The sequence below is a fragment of the Diadema antillarum genome, unplaced genomic scaffold, assembly GCF_040938485.1.
Source record: "Diadema antillarum isolate AM-2024a unplaced genomic scaffold, OU_Dant_1.0 seq00000649_RagTag, whole genome shotgun sequence".
Taxonomy (NCBI): Eukaryota; Metazoa; Echinodermata; class Echinoidea; order Diadematoida; family Diadematidae; genus Diadema; species Diadema antillarum.
In genome coordinates, this window is record NW_027271563.1 from 1489456 (window position 1) to 1511773 (window position 22318).

General features: G+C 36.1%; 1 protein-coding gene across 1 annotated transcript; it reads right to left on the bottom strand.

The window, feature by feature from the left end:
• Positions 1-1707: 1707 nt before the first annotated feature.
• On the bottom strand, positions 1708-17456 carry LOC139736479 (uncharacterized). The gene is made up of 3 exons (XM_071647230.1): positions 16853-17456; positions 4116-4297; positions 1708-1818 (listed from the first exon to the last, which is right to left on the bottom strand). Exons 1-3 carry the CDS (start codon positions 17454-17456, stop codon positions 1708-1710), a joined length of 897 nt encoding a protein of 298 aa, XP_071503331.1.
• Positions 17457-22318: the final 4862 nt, after the last annotated feature.

Below are 22318 nucleotides of genomic sequence, written 5' to 3' on the forward strand. Positions count from 1 at the left end.
GTGAAAAGCTCATTCCTTGGCATCGAATGTAATAGAAGAGTTGTAATAATCATGACGTTTCTATTTTGGCTGAAATTGTTTTTTGTCTGATCCAGCGCAAGCTGAAAATCCGATCTAACTTATTTAGTTATGCTGAACATAATTATGTAGTCAACCGGCTATGCAGCAATATTATAATAAATCCTTTCGCCTCTGTTCAGGAGGAGAAATACACGTTTATGTCTCCGAGGCTACAGGAACTAGGGAGTATGCCAAATAGTCCTGCTGATACTAGTATATACAATCTCAAAGCAAGGGAGAATCCGGTCACTCAAGTGGTTGCTCTATAAATCTAATCATTAACTTGTTCTTTCAGCTTGGGAGCATGCCTACTCAAGAAAAAAAAATGTTTATGTCTCAGAAGCTATGACTGCAGAGAGTATGCCGGATAGCCCTACTAACGACAGTGAATTAGATCTCCACGCAAGGGAAATTCCGGTCACTCAAGTGGGTTGCTCTATAAAACTATTGTTCTTTAGCTTTGTAGCTTGCCTACCCAAGAAAAGAAATGCATGTTTATATCTTCGAGGCGATACAGAAACTGTGTGTGCATGCAGAGAGTATGCTGAATAGCCCTGCTAATGGCAGTAAATTAGATCTCCAAGCAAGGGAAATTCCGGTCACTCAAGTTGTTGCTCTATCAACACGATCACGTGGTAATCTCCGTCGATCTTTATTTCAGCGGAGTAGATCATTCACTGTACACAAGAGATTCGCAGTGCATGATACATATCTGACAATATAACTATCTCCCTCAAAAGCTCTTTCCAGAGGAAAACGAACCAAAATTACCTCAAAGTTCTACTATCATTATCACCTCGGCCAAAACTGACGAAAGATGAAATTGAGACAATTACTTAAAACTGCTTTCCAAAATCCTAAATTTCATTTAGGTACATATGGAATACATCAACAACTTTTTTCAAAACATGATGTACTACATGACCACATACGAGTTAATAGCTTGGTAAAGTTTTCTTCAATTCAGTTAATCATCTGATTATGACTCGTACAACGAACGTTCGATACAGCAGGGCTGAACATGCTGGAAGAAGGGTGGTGCAGATGTATTCCTATTTTCTTTCACGCAATGACTCTTATGAATCGAAAGTTAGCAGTTCATTATCAATGCCCACATGCGAAGTCTTTCATATTTCACAATGGTACAGACGTCGGAAACAAAGAAATACAGGATGTGTGCTCAGTGCGTGCATGTATCGCCTTTAATCAATCGATTGGCTTGCTGGCTTTTATCGTACTTCTCTTTATCAAAAAGAAAAAGAAAAAAAAGAATAGCGTCAATCTTGTCGGATGTTGCGAAGTGGCAATGTCACAGTCTTCTGTGTGCTTAGTTTCGAGATTCCCGTGCGTCCTGGCAAAGCATCAGAAAGCATGTGACACCACGATGATACGTCTACTAATCTTAATCTTCCTCTGTGTTGCTTGCCTGGAATTCCAAATATCATTATTTATCATTTAGAACAGTGGATAGTTGTACAACAGCTTTCTCTGGGCTGTTGATCCTATTTGTTTTGTGTAGGAAAACAAAGAAAAAAAAAACAGTGATGCTGTTTCCCAGGTAACGAATAAGGCGGAGCGGCAGGTGTTTAGAAAGTTCATCTCCTGAATGTCCAACGCGGGCAAAGAAAGCACAGCGAGTAATTGGTTTTATCCAGACGATTTGTCGCTCGATTTTGATCCAGAGCTGGCCCCCGCTTTCTTCTCGCGTTCATTTAATTTCTTCTGCTTCATACGTCGGTTCTGAAACCATATTTTTACCTGAGAAGGGGAGAACAAGAAGGAAAGAAAAAATGAATAAAAATAATCAGAACTTTTACGTACATTTGCTGTTTTTGTTTATTAACTTCTACTAAGACAGTTTGAAGTAGCAATCAACTGTAATGTTATAACACATGCCATCATGCCTCAAAATGTGAAAGAACAACACGTGCGCTTAAATACTTGTATGACGGAGATGTAACTACTTTACAGTATTATGCAACCTTGAACATCATACTTTTCATAAGTTATTCGTACTATTATTCCAATTTATCTATTCATTCATTTATTCATTTCATTGTGAAATCAGAAATCAAATGACATGGAAAAATACAAATACAATTCAAAATCGAGAGGACGAAAAAAAAAAAAAAAACCTTCTTTCATTGTTTTCACAGTCAGAGTGGTGGAAAATGAAGCATGAAGCCAGTTGTAATGTGAACATCATGACTCTTTCCAGGATTGCCTCTAGACAAAAGATTCTATCAGATATCTAGATACAGAATAAAGAAGATGGTAGTGTTGCTCCACTTTTTCCCCTCTTACTGAGAAATGGCATTAAGCCTTACGGCAATCTTTGATATGCCCGCAAAGTTTACGCTCATTACGACTTCCTGTAAATGGCAATTTACATTCGTACGACCACATTTGCAACTTAGAGCACTATGGCGACACTATGGTTTTTATGAAGTTATTTATGAGGGTAGAATATTCTTCTACACATTCAGTCAAACCAATATTAAGAAGCAGCGCACACATTCTGCATGCTTTCTTTCTCTTTTTATGAAGTGACATGTGCGTGTAATGGATTTAACCCTCAATTTGAAAATACGCGCTGTTTCATAACAAAAAAAACAACAACTTGATCTCTTTTCATAGCAAGAAATTGAAATTTCGGACTACCTTAATCTGTTGGGTATAACCATTGCCAAAAAAAAATACCACGTGAATTTCTTAAATAATGCACATTTCGCGACACATGCTACACGCAGAATCATGTAAGACGAAGAGACATGTAAAGTCAAGATAATTATCATTATAAGTTATCATAATCTTACTCCGTATTCATTATAATCGCATGGTATCGTGATATCGAATAACATGTCAGTCAATAACTAAATAAAACCTCGGAGAATCGGGAATTAGCAACTGGAGAAATCATTTGTCTTTTCCAAATGACATCGTTACCAGTTATGAGCGTGTGACTCTGTATGATGTTTGTTTAAAGACAATATTCGAGGTTCAAAAGGAATTGCAAGCTTTCGATAGGATAGTCTGTTTTACAGTTGAATAGTTATTATTGGAGCTATACGGATTCCACAGCCCTGCTGGACGTCAGTAATTTTTCAAACGATTTTGGAGAGACTTGCATAATCTTGGACATGTGTACAGACTTTCCCAATCGACTAGGATTAACGCCGTGGATACACATAAAATACTCGAATTTAACAGCAAGTTAGCTTATCTTTTATGATAAATAATGTTTACTAACAAATACTTACGTCATTGTTGACGAGAGATTCAATTCAATTCAATTCAATTCAATCATAGTTTATTTCCAATCAACGAAAATCAAAAACATAGTACAATGTATACATGTCATTAATTGATATTGTTCAAACGCTTGCAAAAGATTCATGTAATATACGAGACAAATTATAGAACAACATATATGTACAATAATAAAGAGGAACACTGTACAAATACTACGTGGGCGAGCGGAAAGTAAATTCGATCATGGAAAATAGTGATCCACTAAAAAGCAAAGCTTGTCGGACGTGGATCGCTAGATAAATAATGAGTGAATGATATACTATTCTATAACAATATACATGTAGTTATTTTGAGATGCCAGATTGGTGTGATGTAATCAGCACGAAAATTTGTGTGTAAAGTTTACTAACTATTCGTTTGATTGGCAGTTGACTTACAGTCCATTTCTTCATGTTATGTTGTTTCTATATTATGTTCTTTCACGAACACTGGTTTAACATGAAAAGACCAGAGAAGTTCAAGTCTTAATAGAATAGTATATAGTGTCACATTGGGGCTGAAAATCTTGTGAAATGGCAATTCTTGCTTAAACTTGAAATTTCCATTCTCTATTTACATCAGGTTATTTTGGAACATTTGTAACAATTTGCCAGACGATGCAAAAAAGAAGGTGAGTTGTCTCTTTTTTTTTCTGTGGATCTGTGGATTTTGTTGAATTATTCTCTATGAGCTTTTCAGAGACCTATAGCATTAGGTGAGACTAATTTTTCATGAACAAAGATGATTTCTACAGGATTGCTAACCTGTCGCTCCGACAGACTTAGAGACTGCGACAACCGCGCCCGCCTATCTCTGGTGAGATACTGATGTGACTGGAACTCCTTCTCAAGCTCGAAGATTTGTAACTTGGTGTACGGTCGACGCTTCGTTCTGCGGGGTAGGGCTGCGAGGGCGATCATCCAGCTGGGCGTATGGTGAGCATCGGCTGCAGAAAAGCACGAGGGGTCTGTTAAACTTTCGCTAGACATTTAACATCCTGCATCATCCCTAACAAACATACGCACACACACACACACCCACACACACAAATATGCATATTTTCATACAAACATAGACGCAATAACGCGTGGTAAAAGCTTTTTTTTTTTCTTTAATAAATGAACGGGTAGATATATTTAACAGTACCATAGTTTGGTTGATGATGTTGTTTACTGCATGACGTCTATAACTTCCTTAATGTTTCGAATATAATTTTATGTTTGTATATGTATCATATGTAATATGCAATAACCATAAACGCGTAATCAATTGTCTTTTTTAAGATTAGTTAGGGAAAAAGGGTCTCTGTTTCTCTTTAAGTTCAAGTAATGGTCAATAAACTCTTGGCCTTCATATTCGATTTTCAGTTCGTGTATTTTCCTTTTAATCTTTATTTTTCATGAAAATAGAATATCACAAACTTGCGGGTATTTACAAAACTGCAGCAAACCAGCAGTAAAAAAAAAATACCATAAAAAGATGCAATTGTAAAGGGGAAGGTCGATGGTTTTGGTACTACTTTATTCATTGCACACTTATATTTCTTTTTGATTATCAACCAATCTGCGCATTGATACGAATACTTGTTCCCGTGAAGATTAAGCAGTATTCAAACTAGAATGCTTTGAGGACTTTAAGACAGTTTTTATGTGTCCGGAAGTTCATACAGGTAAGTCAATTGCAGAAACATACTCAAAAACTACTTGAAATATACTTGAGCTATGAACTTACAACATTAAGGCCTCTCATTTACGTCTTTGTGTGGTTTTCATACATGTATCAAGTCATAAAACATAATAGGAAAGTAATTCTATACACTCGTTATGATTTTCATTACTTCACTTTGCAGATCGTCATGTATTTCAGGAAGGTCCCGTTCGTTGTGATGTGAAGTGAAGATAAGACAGATGAGTTTTCAGGTGCACAATTTAAGTTAGAATTTATTCATTTATTCATTATTTCAGTTTTATTTAAAAAGTGAACAGGGTAGTCACGTTCAGGACCCAAAGGCCTGCTTTTCAAGTGAGCCCTTTTACAAATAGCACATATCTTAAATATAAATTGCATAATACACTCAGCAAAAAAAAAAGAAAGTAAACACTTTTTCGATGCTATATTTTTCATAGAAGATTTTTATGAAAATCAATGTATTACACACCATACTTAAGGGAATTTCATTGGCTATCAAGCTAATAGGTTAATTGAAAAGAACATTTTACACATGAGTGAGCACTTTCGGTTTTTGTCCTCCAAGGCAAAAAATTAAAAATTGCAAAAAACGACATGTTCTCTTTCATTTGCAAGTGCCCTTCACGATAACATGGACAACAAAAGACCAGTTTAACACAATTGGAGACATGAATGAAATGGGAAAAATAAGTTTAGGTTCTCTTTATCTTTTTATAACCTCTAAGAAAAATAAAGTGAGAAACTAAAGGGGAAAAATAACACTTTTCTGTCAAGTCAAACTTCAAATGACATAGGGAATAATTAGCATAAAGATGATTAAATAAGCAGAATTTCTTTGTTTATTTCTTTTAATCTAGTGATTTAAGAATCCATGTGACAATTTCAAGAACCAAACATTACTTACAATTTCCTAATTTGAAAAAAAACCCTCAAATGTGTACCATTTTTGTTAATTATTACTGTTTCTCTTATTTCATTTGACAAAAGATGCTTTACTTTCCTCCATTATTTTCAGCCTTCATTGATCTTTTGAAGTTTAAAGATATCATAGAGATCAAAGGTTTAGTTTTTGAACTTAATTCATGTTTCTTTTTGTGTAAAATATGTTGTTTGTTCTTATCGTTCAATCGAAGAGTTCATACACATGAATGACAACTTGTTCAGTTTTGCATTTTTTTACTTTTGTGTCCTGGAAGAGAAAAGCAATGGTGTTCACTCATGCGTAAAGTTTCCCTTTATGTTGACCTACCAGGTTGATAGCCAATTAAATTACCCTCAATATGGTATATAATACATTAGCTTTCAGCCAAATATTCTATGAGAAATCTAATCTTGAAAAAGCGTTTACTTTCTTTCTTTTTTGCTGAGTGTACAACAGCAAAAAAAAAAGTAGGAATGAACTTGTAGAAACAAACAAAATGTGATATCTACATTAGTAAAAAGTGATATGCAAATAAAGATTAGAGCGGCAAGAAATCTTGTATAAGGCACGTTAAAATTTACAAAACAATCAGCAAGAACCAAAGTGATACGGTAACGAGTAGAAGTACTCTTACTACACACATTGTTAAGGATGATGAAATATTGCAAATAGGTTCACAGAGTGCAACACAAACAAAAAGAAGACAAAAACAAACAAACATACAAAAGTTAAATGTATGAGAGTTTTTCAGCTTAAAGTGTCTCACAATATCCCGTATACTAATGACAGGTTGCACAAGATGAAGTTAGTCAGTGGGTTCAGATATGTGTACCTTTTGTAATTCAACCTTAGAAGCACCTATCCACATTATCTTACGTCTGTGAAGCTGTTTGTAAGCTCAGACAGGAATTTGTACACAAGACTGGTGAAATTTTCAATATTAAGTTAAAAAGATTTTAAGGAAAAGACTGATGTTTGGCTTCATCAAAGATTAGAAAGGACCAAACAAATTGTGCCATTTGAAATTAACGTTCAAAAGATACATCTATAATCTAACAGCAAATGCAAAAACAAAACTCCACGTCTATCTGGATTGATATCATTAAAATCACAGCACAAAATACATGGAACTTATATACTATTGCCAAACAAACAAAAAAGTAACAAAACAATAATTACAAGAAAGGTCCCTGATTTGATGCTTATCTTCAGTGAATAACATTACTCAATATGTGTGATCTTATGATGTTTGATGTAATTCCTTTCATTTCTTGTTGTTTTTTTGGGGGGGTTTCTTGTTTTCCCCATTTTTGCATTTTGATCCTACTGTGTAAATTCCTACGGTGATCATTGTTGTTTTGATGGATATATGTCCAATATTACCTCCGCCAAGGGAGGAGGTTATGTTTTCGTTACCGTTGGTTTGTGTGTTCGTTTGTTAGCTAGTTAGCTTGTCCGTGTGCAAAATAACTAAAAAAATTAATAGTTATCGGATTTGGATGAAACTTGCAGGAAAGGTTAAGAATGATACAAGTAACAGATGATTAAATTTTGGTAGTGATCAGAACATTTGGGGGGAATTTATGAAGGATTTTTGATATTTTGGCAGGTAGGGTCAATGAACTTGGGAGTTCAGGCTGCGCGTATTTGAGGTTTGCATGCGCGCACTAAAGTGCTTGCTCTAGGCACTGGTTTCTGCTAGGGCGAGGCGCGCCGTGCAGCTGAGGGTTTATGACGTAACAAAGGCTTCTATATTGGAAAATCGGGCGACTTTAGCACACAATGCTATAAGTACGTATGGGTGGAAATCACTGATATCTCTATGGAAGAACAAGATCAGTGGTGGAAATGAGCTGCATGCTTGGCGGAGGTCTGCGCTCTGAGTGCTTTTCTAGTTTGATCAATATAATGTTTCAAAATAAAAACATTAAGAAATGACAGATGAGAGTATGTGCAAAATGTTAGAGCAAATAAAACACAATTGATAAGAGATTAATCTATGCAGCAATGCAGAAATATCATGTTTGTTACATAACATGGCATTTTCTTTACTTCAAAATAGCATACTATAATCAATGACATACGTGTGCCTTTTAATTGCAGGGTTTCAGGCATTCCTTTGAAACCGATTTCACAGTGTTTGTTTGTTTGATTTATTTTTCTTCCAACACAATTTCATACGTAAATCAAAATTCTTTTCAGTAATATCACATAGAATATCGGTAAGCAGATTACAATGTACATGATTCAAAGAAGGAAAATCGATGTGTAAATTAATTTCATTAACAAAATATAACTTGTATTACCAATTTTCCAAATAATTATATGAGAAATTATGCGGAAGAAGGACTGCCACTATAAGCAAAAGCTTGAACATGTGGCAGCCCAGGGACATATCTACATAATACACATAAAATTATATTGTTTGCGGAATGGGGAAATACAACAAAATATAATACACTGTAAATACATTATTTTATATTATACGTAAATTTCACAGTGTTGAGAGTGGAACTACGCATTACATAATCGACTGAGAGGTCTTCATTTGTCACCTGTGTCTAAAATTATAGAAATTATTTTGAAAGCCATCTATGGTATTGTTTACGATTGGGAGCAGTAATCTAAAAAAGAAAAAGTTCGAGGTATCACGTTCGATGCATATGTGAAGGTCAGTTGTGTCACAATACATCCTACCATATAAAAATTCGCAATAAAGCCTAAGATATAAGCGATATCGCTATTTTCTCAATAAACCATAGCTGGTAAACGGTTAAGTCTTAAAACAATTTTATGATAACTATTGTTGAACTTTGTTTACCTAACAATACTTAACATTGATTGTAGTGATTAAAAATTTTATACCATGCTTATTTTCATGCCTAACTCACATCTTAGAACTATTTTGAAGCACTAAAGCTAGGTTCGTTTGGTTTTTTCATCTTCAAATGGTAAATTATGCCCTTAAACGTTAGATAATTACCAGCCTGACACACACATAACCACACACACTTGAATGAGATGTATAATATAGTGGTAGCATTACTTCAGCAATTGGCATACCACGGTAAATATAATTTCTGATATAACAGCTAGTATACGCAGCATTAGCTAAGAGTAGTATTTCACTGCATTTCTATCAAACCAACTTGGACGTAGCGTCGCATAATAATCTTTAATTAATGATCAATAATAACAACGAATGATAACAGTTGATATTTGAATAAAATGTAGGACCATCCCAGCTGGTAAATATCTTTCAAATGCGAGCGAAATTGTCCCAGAATACACTATTATCAAGCCCAGACAGAAACTGTATCTTGAGACCTTATACAGATCGCAGGAGGGTTTAGCTGAACTTTGATATAGACACATTCCAATTTCTACCGTATGGGGGTTTCTGCCTCATGAGTGATTTCTTCTACCCCTCTTTTCATTTTATTCTTTTTTTCAGTCTGATGTATTCAAGACAAACTAGTTATACTCGTTTGCCTTTTTCTGCCTGTTTTTTTTCTTGTTCCCCCTCGCCGCTGAGAAATGTGTCTGCAGGCTGCCGTGCCTGTCTCGAGAGAGGAGGGGTGTGTGTCGAGATAATCGGGTCTAAATCGCCGGCCATTTACCAAATTTCACTAAATGTCCCAATGGAAGAAGGGAAGCAAGTGCTCCGACTTCTGCTGAAAGTCAATACCACAGATTGCTTTTGAGAGAAAGTTCACAGCAAGACAAGGCATGGCGAGGGATAGTGTTGGTGGGGAAAGAATAGGTCCTCGATAGGGGTCATGGCCATGCAGCAAATCGGCCTTTCGACAATGAGTATTGTTCACACTTGGATGATTTGTCCTCTCGAATCTACGAATGAACAAACATATTTGCGGGTGTACACACTAAAAACAAACAAACAAACACATACACAATCAAACAACACAATATGTATACATAGATATACATAGAAAAGACACTAGAAATGTCACGGTTGAAAACAAAACCAACTTAACTATGATGTAAATGAGTCTAAAATTACTGTTGCACTTGATGGTCAAAAATTATTGTATTGAATCATTGGTTTTATTTCAAATTCCAACGGATAAAAACAGAGAGATATAATTAGAAGCTACACATTCAAGAGTGCAACTTTTTGTAAGGGTACATGCATGCAGTGTTTAAAGGATATCATAAGGCGAGACCTAGGGCAAAGAGCTTGAAAGTGGATTATCCTCACATATCATACGTCATTTTAATGCGAAGAGATTATCATAAAATGCACATGTCTACAACACATTATACATAGATAGAATAGCAATATTTTCCCACATTCTAAGTAACATTCGGCCAATACACCCTCCACCAACACTTCCGATCATAAGACTTTCTTTATGTGTTTGTGTGTGTGTGTGTGTGTGTGTGTGTGTGAGTGTGTGTGAAACTAAAACCAGACAATTCAACCGAAGAAATTATAACATATAACATTTTTTTTTTAACTTAACCCCATTAGAGTGTGTGCAGAGTGCAGAGTGTGTGTATGAGTGTAACAGCCTGTGTTTGACTTTCTTTCGGGGAACCTAATCTCACAAGCATATGCTTCTATGTAGGTTCCAACCACACACAATCTTATTTATCCGTCATAAATGTAATGTACTTGAGAATGATTTCAATTGATTTTGTGCCATGTAAATGCTATTTGTACATGCTGAATTTATAACTTATAATTTAAGTGTTACTTTACATTGTCGTGGATGAATGAAAAAACACTGTATGATTTGTCTGAAAACTGAATAAATGAACTGAAATGAAATGACATTATGTGTGACACTAGGATGAAGAATGGGTTTTTTTAGAAGTAAACAAACAGTCTGGACTGATGGACATCTTTTGCTATATGAGTGAAAAAAAGACCTGAATATGAATAGATATGCGCCTTTGCCAAAGCTCTATTTCTTTAAATCAATCATTCGTGTGTACATTTTAAGGAGACAACATGTCAGTTAAAGCTGCTCGTTTGCCTACGACAGTATGAAACAAACAAAACACAAGTTTCTACAATTCATCAAATGAGATATGAATTGAATTTCGCTTACGATCATGATCAATTTCCATCATGATAAAAAAATAACTATATATATATATATATATATATATATATACAGTGTATATATATATGTATACGTATATATATATATATATATATATATATATATATATATATATATATGAGTAAACGTTTATTTCTTTCAGCAACAGCTTTTTTCTTATGCCTTCATGCAATTCATTTGAAGGTAAGTGATTTGCACTAACAGTTTTCGAAAACAACACTATTGGTCAAACCATTGGCTTTCTTAAGCGACGATGGATTTCCGAAGACAAACGGATAAGTGTAAACGAGAAAAAAAAAGTAGTGCATTTCTTAACATCATCCAAGGCTTATTGAAGTCTGTTCAAAATTCAGTTTTATGTTTTATGCATATAAAGTAAATGTAATTCACCTTCGATTATTATGACTAATGCCTGTAAAAACTGCAATGTATAACAGGACTAAAGTTGTTGTTTTTTTTATTTAGCAGTAAGTTAGTAAATCCTATGCAACATGCTATAACTGTAAATGTAGGTCGTACTGCATATATGATTTGTTTATGCTTAGCTAAACTGCAACATTGTAATTCCGATATAGTTATCATTACTTGGAAATTTTTATGAAATGAAAATATCATCTTACCTTATACACTGCCCCTAGCACTTTTAGTTACCCAGTTGAAAAAAACACAAAGACATCTATTGAGCGCTCTTCACATATATTTCGTAATCATTTCGTACACATATATTTATATTGATACCACTGGTGATAAATATACATATTCAGGATTTGCCAAGATGTCTACAATAAGGTTTATGGGTATCGGTATCACCAAATGTTTCATAAGCTTCCTTTTGTGCTGGGTTTCTTCTTGTGTTGGATTCATAAATGAGTATATACCAGTAATCAAATAACTTTTATTGAATTTACTCGGAAACAATGCCGTTGAAAGTTGCAGCGTCTTCTATAACTGTCTTCGGTTGCTACCTGCATGAAACATCTCAAGATATTTCCGTTTCTGATCTAGACTTTAACACCAAATTAACTTTTACACTTCTATTAAAAGAAAAAGAACAAACACAAGGGATATCGTTTTTTCTGTCTGAAAATTATGACAATTTTCTTTTTATCACTGGTCATGTAGTTTTGTACTGATACAGAGGCACAAATTCTCGGAATGTCTCCAGCTAGCAAGTCAACATGACGTGCTCATCTAAACAAGTGCAACTCACCTTGATTAGACACAATCTTATTCTGGTAAGTAGAGGTAGTAAGAAACAGTAGTGACGTCCTCTTATGTACAAGGGTGAAAAATGGTGTCTTATTTATCAATTTCTGTATTTCTTTGGTTTTTTACATCAACTTCTTTCCACAAAAATTCAACAAAATTGATATTATGTGTATTGATAACTAAGAGAATATGAAAGATTTTGTTTCATCACTTTCAACTATATTTGTACGTATTTTAGGTTAAAATTTTAGGCTAAAGTGAATATTTCGGTGTTAATCTTCTTTTTTTTAATTCAAGTTCTGCCATGATGTAAATGTGCCATTTCTTCCAGGAATGTACGTGGACTGTCACAAGCTAAACCTGCAAAGTCCAAAGATTCCACATCCCTGAGATAATGATTCGCTATTAAAAGCTCAATCGAAACTTGTATTCACTGTTAAACTGCACGTAACCAATTAACGAGGTGATTGACGCAAACACGTCAAAACATTGATCTTCCGTTGGATAAACGGCTTTTCTTTTAGTTTGACTGCCACAGAATGGAAACTTAGGTAATTCAGTCAGCTTGTTTTTGCATAGACCTAATTAATATGATTAAAACAAATGAAGGAAAAAACAGGATATGAGGCTCTTACTCTGCAGGTCAAATTCGTACTTTCAATCATTCCGACGTCGGTTGTGACGCTTTAGACCATGTTATACCTTAATTTACTCTCTTCTGTCACAGAATTATTGTTCAGAAATTGAAGATCTATGACAAAATGTACAAAATTTTCCTCCTGGCAGATTTTTGCACTTCTAAATATTACCTTACTGGCATCCTCCTGCTCTTCCATTTCTGTTGTCTCTTTTTTTTTCTCCTGGAAATAGTTTTAATGCGTTTATCAGTTGGTAATAATTTGGCCGTTTGCAAAATATTCTCACCACTTTGATACAACTGTTTTGATATTTTCCGTCCTTTATCAGTCATACCAGGGAGGTGGGAGGGAACCCACTTCCATTACCGCACAGCGTGGGAGACTTTGCGATGATAGATAACTGTATGTCATCTCATCGCTTCACCGGTCATCATTTATTATCATTATCACAATTGCTGAGTTACACCAATCCGTATATGCGTGTGTTTGTGTCTGTGTGTGTGCTTGTGTGTGTGTGTGGGGGGGGGGGGTGTTAACGTGTTCTGATATGACACAATGATTATCCAACAAAATATGAACCAATATTACTTCATCAGAAGACTGAACATAGAAGCGCCTAACGACGAAGGCAAATAACACTATGCACACGCTCACACGCACACGCACAGATGCATGTGCATGTGTATACAAATGCATGTATTCTTTGTATAACTATATGTTTGACGAATATTTTTTTTTCAAAATATGATGGCGACAGTGATGACAGTGAAATATCAGTAATTTGTAAAATGGTACAACCATAATAAACATGTCTATACAAATTTCGTTGTTATTACCTATAGCTTTCCTTTTTCCTACAGGGACTGATTCGGCAAAGGTGTGTTTTGGTATTAAATGGCATAATGAATCACTCCGTATATTACGAATGTAATTTATGCTTTTCAAGACCGTTGTAGTCGTACGACTGCAGCAAACGTTGTACACGAACACGTGGTATCTTGCAATCACGAGGCTGATATTCCATATTTTTCATTATGCGTTTGATTACACTAAATCGTGGATTGCATGAATAATTAATGTCCAAATGGTCTTTCTCCACGTAAACTACATAAGTCAGTAGCCATTTCAAAGACAGCTTACGATGATTATTGCAGCATGCAGCCACTTACTATTCGTTGGAAATGCAATTTAGATGTCCTGTACTATTCAGAAATACATAATGTGTCAAAACAGGTGATAGTTGATTCTTGTTTTGTTTGTTTTTTTCTCCACCATACTCTGAGACATAATCTATATTGTAAATGGACGAAGGTTTGAAATGGCATTTACAAATGCTTGGCTCAAAAAGTTGCACTTATCAGCCCCACTAGCATATACCAGCTATCGTCTCTAGATAGGCCTACGTCAAAGATCGACCCAAAAAGAAAATCGAAATTACGAGTAAATGTTGCTGGTAGTCTTCGATTTCAAGTGCACAAGAATGGCATATATAGAATAGCTATCGTCTAAAGACCTGTTAAAGAGCAAAAAAGACGTCGTTTAAATTTGACTGGCAATGAACGTAGACGCAATTCCCAGGGCAGGGATAATAGGGAAAAATGATGGAAAATGAATTAGGATCTTTTATGTTAAAGCCGTAATGAGCATTGACTTTTGCACACGGGGAAGGTTCGACACACAAAACGCATGTGAAATAAACTCTATTAAATACATCTCATGATATATACGGGGTGTTTTTGTACTTGGAAACTGGAATAAACAAGTTCATCGTCTTATACAAGAACAAAGCACTAAGTTCAAACAGTACAATTTAATTCCCATGCTGCAAAATGAATATTTGGAACTCATATCCTTGTCTTCTAACGTTCAGTTTCAGCAGGCCTGACTGACGGGGAAAGAGCCCGGTAGTATATCGTTGGCCGTCGCTATCTTAAGGTGCACGGGGTTCGCCAGATCTCTACCAGCGATTTGTTATTCGCAGTACTTTGTGAAATTATTAACTAAACGAGTATGCAATGAAATGAGAAGCGTATTGCATTAACTTCATACCGACTGTTAAGTTCATTTGGATATGTGTTTTCGATGACGCTAGGCTAGTATCTCTTAGGTTTAATCTTTCAAGCATTTTTTACATTTTTTCGTAGCTTAGTAACAATGAATTTGCCCCCCCCCCCCAAAAAAAAAAATGCCTGTAGATACCTTAATCATACATAGATTGAGAAAAGGTGATGTGTGGAAGTATTTATAAGCACTGATTAACGAATATATTTGACAAGTAGAAGAGAATATGTCTCATAGTCTTTCTATAGGACGAAGTCATACGTAGCTACTAAGTATTATAGTATTGTACGTTCTTTGTACCTCGTGATTCTGCCCATCCCTCATTGAAATTTTTACATAAAAAACAGCAACACGTTTTTGACTTCTTTCTATCCTGTTTTTCTTTTCTTTTCTCCCCTCTCATTGCTTTCTCTTTTCTACCTCAACAAAAGAAGTCACCAAGCATACAAATTTGTATAGAATGAAAACATGTATTCATGCGTCTAGGTTGGCAGTTTACAGCAGTTTGGAGAGATGGATGACTGAACAAATTTTGTAAATCACGTCATGCAATCAATAATATTGTTAGAATGTGAGTGGATGAGAGACAGCAGGTGAATACCCTTTAGAATGGAAGAGAAAACAAAATTATATTCTACAGCATAGCATTTCAGTGGAGTGCCAATGCCTTAAAGCCAGCTATCCATTAATCAATTTGTTGTCTGTTAAATTTGAAATTAAGGTCACCTCTCCCTGATCTATGATTTATGATGACAATTTTAATGATGAATATCTAAGGGTTCCTTCATGTCTTCTCTACCTATAAATTTCTATCATGATCACATTGCTATCAGATTCAATCACTTATGTCATATGCGAAGGCTGGGCTGATTGTGTTTATTACTACTTTCGGAAGAGCCCTGCTTTAATAATTACACTATTGAAAAATAATCTTGTCCAATATTGCGTATCGGTACTCCGCACATTTTTTTTTTTTTTTTTTTTTTTTTTTTTTTTTTTGCTGGGGGGTCTTTTTCTGTCCAATTACGTTGGTACTGATTAGAAGCACTCAGCAAATGCTTTAAGGCAAAAAACAATGACAACATAATAAATAACGATTACAATCTCATGGTGTCCAGTGGTCTGTTCTTTTAAATTCTCACTATCGCTATCAAAACTGATAAGTTCGTCTGTAGTTTGCCATCTTTGTAATCTGCAATTTTCCTATATGATTTGTCTATGTCTTCCTATATTTCTAGTCCCAGTAGTTTGTAATTTTGTTGTACTTTTTACAATAAAGGACAAACTTTTAATCGTGTTTGGGTACACAGCTAAAGAAGGATCATGCATTTATTCAAGTTAATCATCTTCTAAATGAAAAAAAAAAAAGAAGTGTTAAAACAGAAATGAATGTGAGAGGATACAGAGGACCTGCGTTTAGTTGTCCGTGGCTGTAAAGTGGACAAACAAAAGGCAAAATTTTTGTAATATCTAACATGATACAACGGCATTTTTAAAGAAATTTTTATTCGAGTGTAATCTACACCTTGTTGACGAACGCAACTTCTTATAATTAAAAAAAAGAAGAAAATAACATTAAATTGGGATTGTGAATATGACGTTTTACCTTACGTACATCACAATTACTAAAATACCGTCTCTCTCAAAATTAGGCATGATGTAACCAAGAATATTAACGTCGGTATCCTCTGTTCTTAGCAACTCTTGGGCTGAAAATGTGATGTTCTGTTTTCAACACCGCCACTGTGACACTTATAATCTTACATTCAACAACGCCACTGTGACACTTGTAATCTTACATTCAACAACGCCACTGTGACACTTGTAATCTTACACTTTAATACTTAAGTTGTTAGCAAACCATGCATTGTTGACAATTGCTGGATCCTCACCTGGCATGTTGAAGGGGTAGCTGGCTGCCGGGCTTGGGTAGGAAGGGTAGTTGAAGTAGGAGATGTGCTGCTGATGAGAGTGGGAAGCAGGTGCAGCAGCGGCAGCGTTGTACATGGCTGCAGCAGCGCTGCCCATCGGGGAAGGGTAACGTATGTGCGCACCAGCTCCTGATCCGCTCAGATCAAAGCGCTGGGGCTGCTGCCCTGCGTGTAGTTCCATGCTCATACCGTTGAATTGAAAAGTCGGTGTCGATCGGAGAGCCTTGCTCTGGTCGTCAACAATGGGCGAGATCCCCGGTGGGGTGCTAGCCGAGGGTATACCCATGGCAGCCGTGGTCGCTCCCGAGCCCGCCGGCTGCAGGAACCTGCAGTCGGGACGCGAGTTCACGTAAGCGAAGTGGGCTGCCGCCGCTCCGGCGTGGTGCATGTATGTACTGCCGTTACCTCCCCCTGTCGACGAGGACGAGGCCGTGCTAGCTACGACCCGCTCGCCGCCGCTTATCTGCATGAAGCCTGCACTTGACATTCCAGCGGGGTTCCGACACTGAAATGTTCCAGACAAGTTACACGATTTGCTTCCGAAGCCTTGGGGGACGTTATCCATTTCTTGTTGCCTTCTTAAGTTCTATGGGCTAATACTTTCGTTGGCACCTCGAAGAGAGGGAGAAAATTGTAAAATCCGATTGACTATTCAAAAGTAACAGATGCAGCAGTGTTCGAATATGTTTGTAATGTATTGTAACCTAGAAGCGAAAGTTGCATGAAATGACGCGTGACAGTTTGTATTGATATCATTTGGCCGAGGATGGTCAATTGGAAGGTGGTATATAACAACCATACGTTCCAAAAATGAAATATTTACAGTAGCATTGTTGTCGGATTGTCTGAAAACCGTCCCTCTCACTCGAAACTGCAGGATTTAGTGTAATTGTCGTCCTTACACAGGAATCCTAACGTTGGTTTACGACAGGTATTCGCAAGGCTTTATGGGGTGCTTACAGCTCGCTAGAATGAGTTAGAGTGGGAGGGCGGCCCCGGATCGAGGATAACTCAGCTGCGCTGAACTTGACCTCATGCGACACTCATACACGTAACTAATTATTGCTGTCGCCGCCGCAAACGGCCAAGCGGCCTTAGAAGACACATCAAACGAACACAACAATCCAGTTACTGAAGAATGCATTACGGTTCCATCTTCCGTGCATTTTTCTTTTGTTTATGTTTTATATTGTTTTTCACAACTTTTTACTTTTTTGTTGTTGATTGAAACCATCACTTTGTCATTTGGTGGAATGGCCTTTCTAGTGATAACTCTTCATTTGCATGCATGGGCTACCCCCGCCCAGGGGGCGCGTCATGCGATACTGTGACGTAGATTTGTGTCACCAATCACTACCTTCACATCTGACCACACTATAAGCATTTCTTTTGAGTTATTATGTCAATCTCTTTAGGGACTGGTTGTACAGCTCTTGGTGCACTCAAAGTAGATCATCATGAATAAACAATCACGTATTATTATTCTGGAAACTTCATTCAAGTTGAGCACTTAGGTGGGGGATTGGACAATCCAACATGCTTCGTTTTCAAACATTCCATGCAAATTAATACTTTTTTTTTACATCTGCAAAAAAAAAGACAATTTGCGTCTCTGATGATGATGATAAAAAAAATTAAAAAACCATAAGTTGTTGTCTTTTAATTTTTGTGTGAGTGTGTGTACTTCTTTTAGTTGTCATCGGAATAGAATGAGATTGAAAACGATCCGCCCCTAAGTAGTATAATCATTAAGATAGTGATGACAAAAGTGGTAATGACGAAAGTTATGATGATAATGATGATAATGACAATAGTGCCGCACGATATAGAATATTAACTCTCATCTCCCTGATAGTAATGCTTATTAAAATTCATCCTAAGTGATCGCTTCAATCACATCGTTACTTTATCTTTACTTTGCCTCTCGATATAGAGTATTAACTCTCATCTCCCTGATAGTAATGGTTAATAAAATTCATCCCAAGTGACCGCTTCAATCACATCGTTACTTTATCTTTACTTTGCCTCTCGATATAGAATATTAACTCTCATCTCCCTGATAGTAATGGTTATTAAAATTCATCCCAAGTGATCGCTTCAATCACATCGTTACTTTATCTACTTCTTTAATGCACAACAGCAACAAACAGGCAACTGGGTGTAATTTCCCGCCACATAATATCAAATCATCTATTGGTCCTTTTGCTTTTGGCATTGCCCCCATCTTGTAGAGTTTGGAGCTGCCTGTAACATGGCTTAAAGAAAGCAGAGTGGCTCTTGAAAAAGAGATAGGATAGAACAATCAATGTAATAGTAAGAGCAAGACTTCAGCATGTGGTTAGCATGAATGAGAATGAGTTAATATAGGAAACGAAAAAGGAGAGCCACGTTCTCGTTGTCGCAATGTGAGCTAATTTTGCAAGGTTAAAGATCAAATCAACAAACCAACAAAGAGCAAACAATGCGAAAAGAATATGAAAGGCATGTCAACAAAAGAAGCACCCTCTCTATCTTATTATCTTCATGGCGTCTTTTATGCTGTGAATGTTCTCTTTTCTCCGTCTAGTTGGTAGTTCAAATCTCGTCTGATTACAGCAGTGAAGCACTGGAACGGGGATTAGAGATGATATTGAGAAACGTAAGCATTTAAAAGAATGTAATCACATCCACATCACCTGGAGACTGCAGAAAGCGCACTATAAAGCAGCTATGTGAGGAGCGCGCAAGGTCGGGTACACATACGCGCCGTGCGGATTGTCGCGAAGTCACGTGCTTGCGGCGGGGTGCATCTCAACGGACATTTCGTTAGATCATTTTAAGACTCCAGACTCGATGTGAGATTGTAATGCAAATATTCATGTTATATAAATGCTGTATATCGTTATCATTCAAAATAAGCATTTACCGAATTTCTATATCATTTTTGAAGTTTATATAGTATTCAAAAGTTATAGTCTGTTGACCTATTTGGGGAATACAGCCCTATGCGACTTGAACCATCATCCCCTCCCCGTACGACCTTGACATGAACCTTGTACAGTTTGTATTTCGAATCGCAGTTTGTCACACATCCAAAGTGAGGATAGTGTATGTATTATTAATTTCTTGCAATGTTATTGCAATGTTAATGCTAAAAATCATGTTAGCATTTTTGTACATGTATAACCTTTAGATGTAACATCGTGCAATTCAATCACCAGTATACGTTTGAAATAAAACCAATATCAAATGGAAGCAAAGTTAATTTCATGTTTGAACAGATGAAATGAAAAACAAGTAAGGTGGAGGGTATTATTTAGAATGGGGCAATTGATATAGATATCTCTCCGTGAGCCTAGCTGCCAATACTAGTGGGTATGTTTTATTCTTCTCAAGTTGTGCGACTATTGCACAAGTTTTAAGATTTTTTTTTGCAGTTGTTATTGTCAAAGCTGTTGCTGTCGTTGTTATTTCTGCATTTTTCATGAAGACTTGTATAGCCCCCTACCCTCTTCGAAACATGAGCAGGAAACAAGACCGGAAGCAGTCTACCTGTCGTTTTTAAAGGGAATGTACAGTTTTTGCTGAGACCTCATTTCAGGTTTCTAAATTTTTTTGGTGAGATAATGAGAAACCTTTTATGAAATATGGAAGAGGATGTAATTCTATGAGGAATTCAACGTTTATTTGATGAAAATTAGTTTTGAAATGGCCGAGATATCCAAAAAAGAGCGATTCTAATAAAGTGTGGGTCCCACACTTTATTACGATCGCTTTGTTTTACTTTGTTTTGGGATGTTTCAGTCATTCCAAACCCGATTTTCATTAAATAAACTTTGACTTCCCCTTAAAATGGTATGCTCTGTACTATATCATAAGTGTTTTCTTGGCATCTTGCAAAAAGTTAAAAGCCCAATCCTCATCTCCACCAATATTGCACTATCCTTTTAAATCTGCATCAGGGGAGGTCGAAATGTCCCTAGCATATTTTTGCAATTGCCCTGGCATATAACAAGCAGATGCCCAAGTGTTGAAGTAATGGTACTGATTATCATTTAGATAATTTCCGCTTATTTTGTCAGAGACTTAAACCTGCAGCAGAGAAGATGTATACTAATAAAAAAATGAACTAACAAATTGACCAGAATGAAGGAAAAACAAAAACAAAACAAACAAACCGTGTACTCCTTCCTAATTATCTCCATACTGATAATGTCACAAATTAAAATCTTCCTATGGTGGTTCCTAACTCCCGCAAAACGGGTGTATGATAATTGTTTTAGTGATTAAAATTGCTTCTCCTATTCAAGGAAATCTCACACTTACTGTAGAATAGATGTTTCTATAAAAATAGATTTGTGTTGTCGCACAGTCGTCCTATAGCACATAGTACAACGTGCTAACTTTCACCTCGACACAACTTGACGATATCTTTAAATGACATGGAATTAGATGCGTGGAGGCCGTGTGATTTACAAGGGTATATGTTTTCGTTTTGTTCAATATTGCTGTCATCACAACCGTTCATTCGTCTGGAGTTTTGAGTTTATTTCTTTTTCTCCTATAATTGTATTTGATGAGAAAAATGCTTTATTTCTGATTATCATCTCCTCCCCTCCCCCCTATTTGATTAGTTGGGCCTTTTGTACGGTACAGATGTTCTTTGTCTTGTTCTCTACACTTGGTTGCCATTGGGACAAACACCTTGCTTTTATCAAGGTAGGTATTTCTCGTGCATCTTTACTTCGATTATGATATCTTATTGTGCATCAACGCTGGAGATATCATGCATCATTTTATATATGAGTATATGAATATAAGAACGACCCAAGTCCAATTTCTGGCCAAATTCAGTTTGACATGGGAAATTGTAGCTTATGCATGGACTCATCTTGTGTGTAAATGATAAATCCTAATTACCCCCGGAAGTGCCTGAAATGAATGAGTTAAATCTTATATTAATGTAAGAATGAAGGACTTGGGTCATTCTTACATTCATATAATAGCGCCCTCTCTCATCCTTCTTCCATCTCTATAGCAGAATATCATGTATATGAATCAAAGAACGACCCAAGACCATATGAATCAAAGAACGACCCAAGTCCACCACACAAAACGGCCTCTCCACAATTAATGTAAATGTTGATTGTCATAATAATATATGTTCTAATTTTTATATACAATGTTGCCTTCCCATCACAGTTAAATAGAATATTATTGGACAAATAAAAAAGATATGAAGTTTTTTTTAGTTTACTCGAAATGATCTTCCATGGACTTGGGTCGTTCTTATATTCATATACTCTATTGTTATACAGCTGTATCTCATGTATATATTTTTTTTCTCATGGAGATATTATGAAAGTAAACTGAAATGAATTGAAATGAAAAAGTGGATTGTTCACACATCTGCATCTCTCATCAATACGCAACCTGCAGAGACAACGC

Coding starts and splice junctions, on each gene's coding strand:
- LOC139736479 (XM_071647230.1), bottom strand. CDS start 17,456: ATGGATAACGTCCCCCAAGGCTTCGGAAGCAAATCGTGTAACTTGTCT. Junction 4,298..16,852: donor CTACCCCTTCAACATGCCAG/GTGAGGATCCAG, acceptor GCTTTTCTGCAG/CCGATGCTCACCATACGCCC. Junction 1,819..4,115: donor TAAGTCTGTCGGAGCGACAG/GTTAGCAATCCT, acceptor TCCCCTTCTCAG/GTAAAAATATGGTTTCAGAA.